Consider the following 1,224-nt stretch of genomic DNA (forward strand, 5'->3'; position numbering starts at 1 on the left):
CTGTGGGCGGCGTGCGGAGGGGCCGCCAGGGCAGTGGGGTGGATGCGGGCTCTGCTGTGCTCCCGCCTCTGCCTGGCTGTGGCCCCCTCTCTGGGCTTCCGCCACCCCGAGCCCTCCTCACCCGGATGCTGTGGCTCGGTGCTACCCTAACCCCAGGCAGGTGGAGCAGGGGGCGTGAGGCACGGGGTCCTCAGACGCTTTCTCAGACTGAGCGGCCACGAGCACAGCCACCCTGCGGGGGAGGGACCGTCGCTGGCCCATTCCACAGATGGGGAAACAGGCTCAGAGAGGTTGAGCCGCTCGCCCAGGTCCCTCAGCTACGAAGTATCCAACCTGGGTCCTCCTCCTGCCCTGCCTGGGGCCGTTAGTGAGTGCCGAAGCACCTGGCCCCTGACACCCACCGTCCCCAGCTCACAATTGGCTGTACCAGGAGATTGGGGACAGCCAGCTGCTCCGCTACCTGTCCTGGACCGTGTACCCGGTGGCCCTGGTGTCCTTTTCCTCTGGTTTCTCCCAGAGCATCACGCCCTTCTCTGGAGGTGAGTCCGAGGCCGCTGTGCCCCCTGCCCCGAGGCTTTTACATCCTGTGGGGTTTCTGAGGGGTGACAGGAAGCGGTAACCCCATTTCACAGCCGGAGAAGCACGCTCAGAACAGCCGTGCCTCTTGCCCAAAGTCACACAGCGCGAAGGCGGCATGTGGAGTTCTGGGTCGCTGTGGGCTCTGCCTGATTCCCTGAGGCCGTGACCGAGGGCCGGAGGCAGGTCCCCTTGTAGGCTGGGGTGGCCCGTGTTGGGGGCAGAGCAGGGGAGACGGGGTGTGCTCTGTGCCCTGACTCCCACCTTGGAAGGCCCAGAGGACACAAATAGGTCACGTCCCCTCGGACCCTCAGCCTCCGCTTCTGCGAAATGGGGTTCTGGTCCCTCCCCTGGGGGTGGAGGCTCTGACCAGACTTAGCCGTCCCCCTTGTCTGCCTACCCAGGGTCTGGGATCCCCGAGCTGAAGACCATCCTGTCGGGGGTGGTTCTGGAGGACTACCTGGACATCAAGAACTTCGGGGCCAAGGTGGTGGGCCTGTCCTGCACCCTGGCCAGCGGCAGCACCATCTTCCTGGGCAAAGTGGTAAATGGGGATGAAGCGGGCCGGGAGGGGAAGCTGTCTCAGGGTGGTCCTGGGGTTTGGTCGGATGGCAGTGGGCTAGGGCGTGAGTGGGGAGGCCCTGCTGG

At 65.5% G+C, this 1,224-nt stretch overlaps 1 protein-coding gene across 1 annotated transcript in view; it reads left to right on the top strand.

The window, feature by feature from the left end:
* Clcnka (chloride voltage-gated channel Ka) overlaps positions 1–1,224 on the top strand; it is a 10,160-nt gene that overhangs the window by 1,735 nt on the left and 7,201 nt on the right. The window contains exons 4-5 of the mRNA XM_033767527.1: positions 411–539; positions 981–1,119. Coding sequence (XP_033623418.1) covers positions 411–539; positions 981–1,119 — 268 coding nt within the window. The remainder of the gene's footprint in view (positions 1–410; positions 540–980; positions 1,120–1,224) is intronic.

This window comes from Fukomys damarensis, unplaced genomic scaffold, assembly GCF_012274545.1.
Source record: "Fukomys damarensis isolate Sample0158 unplaced genomic scaffold, DMR_v1.0_HiC HiC_scaffold_23, whole genome shotgun sequence".
Lineage (NCBI taxonomy): Eukaryota > Metazoa > Chordata > Mammalia > Rodentia > Bathyergidae > Fukomys > Fukomys damarensis.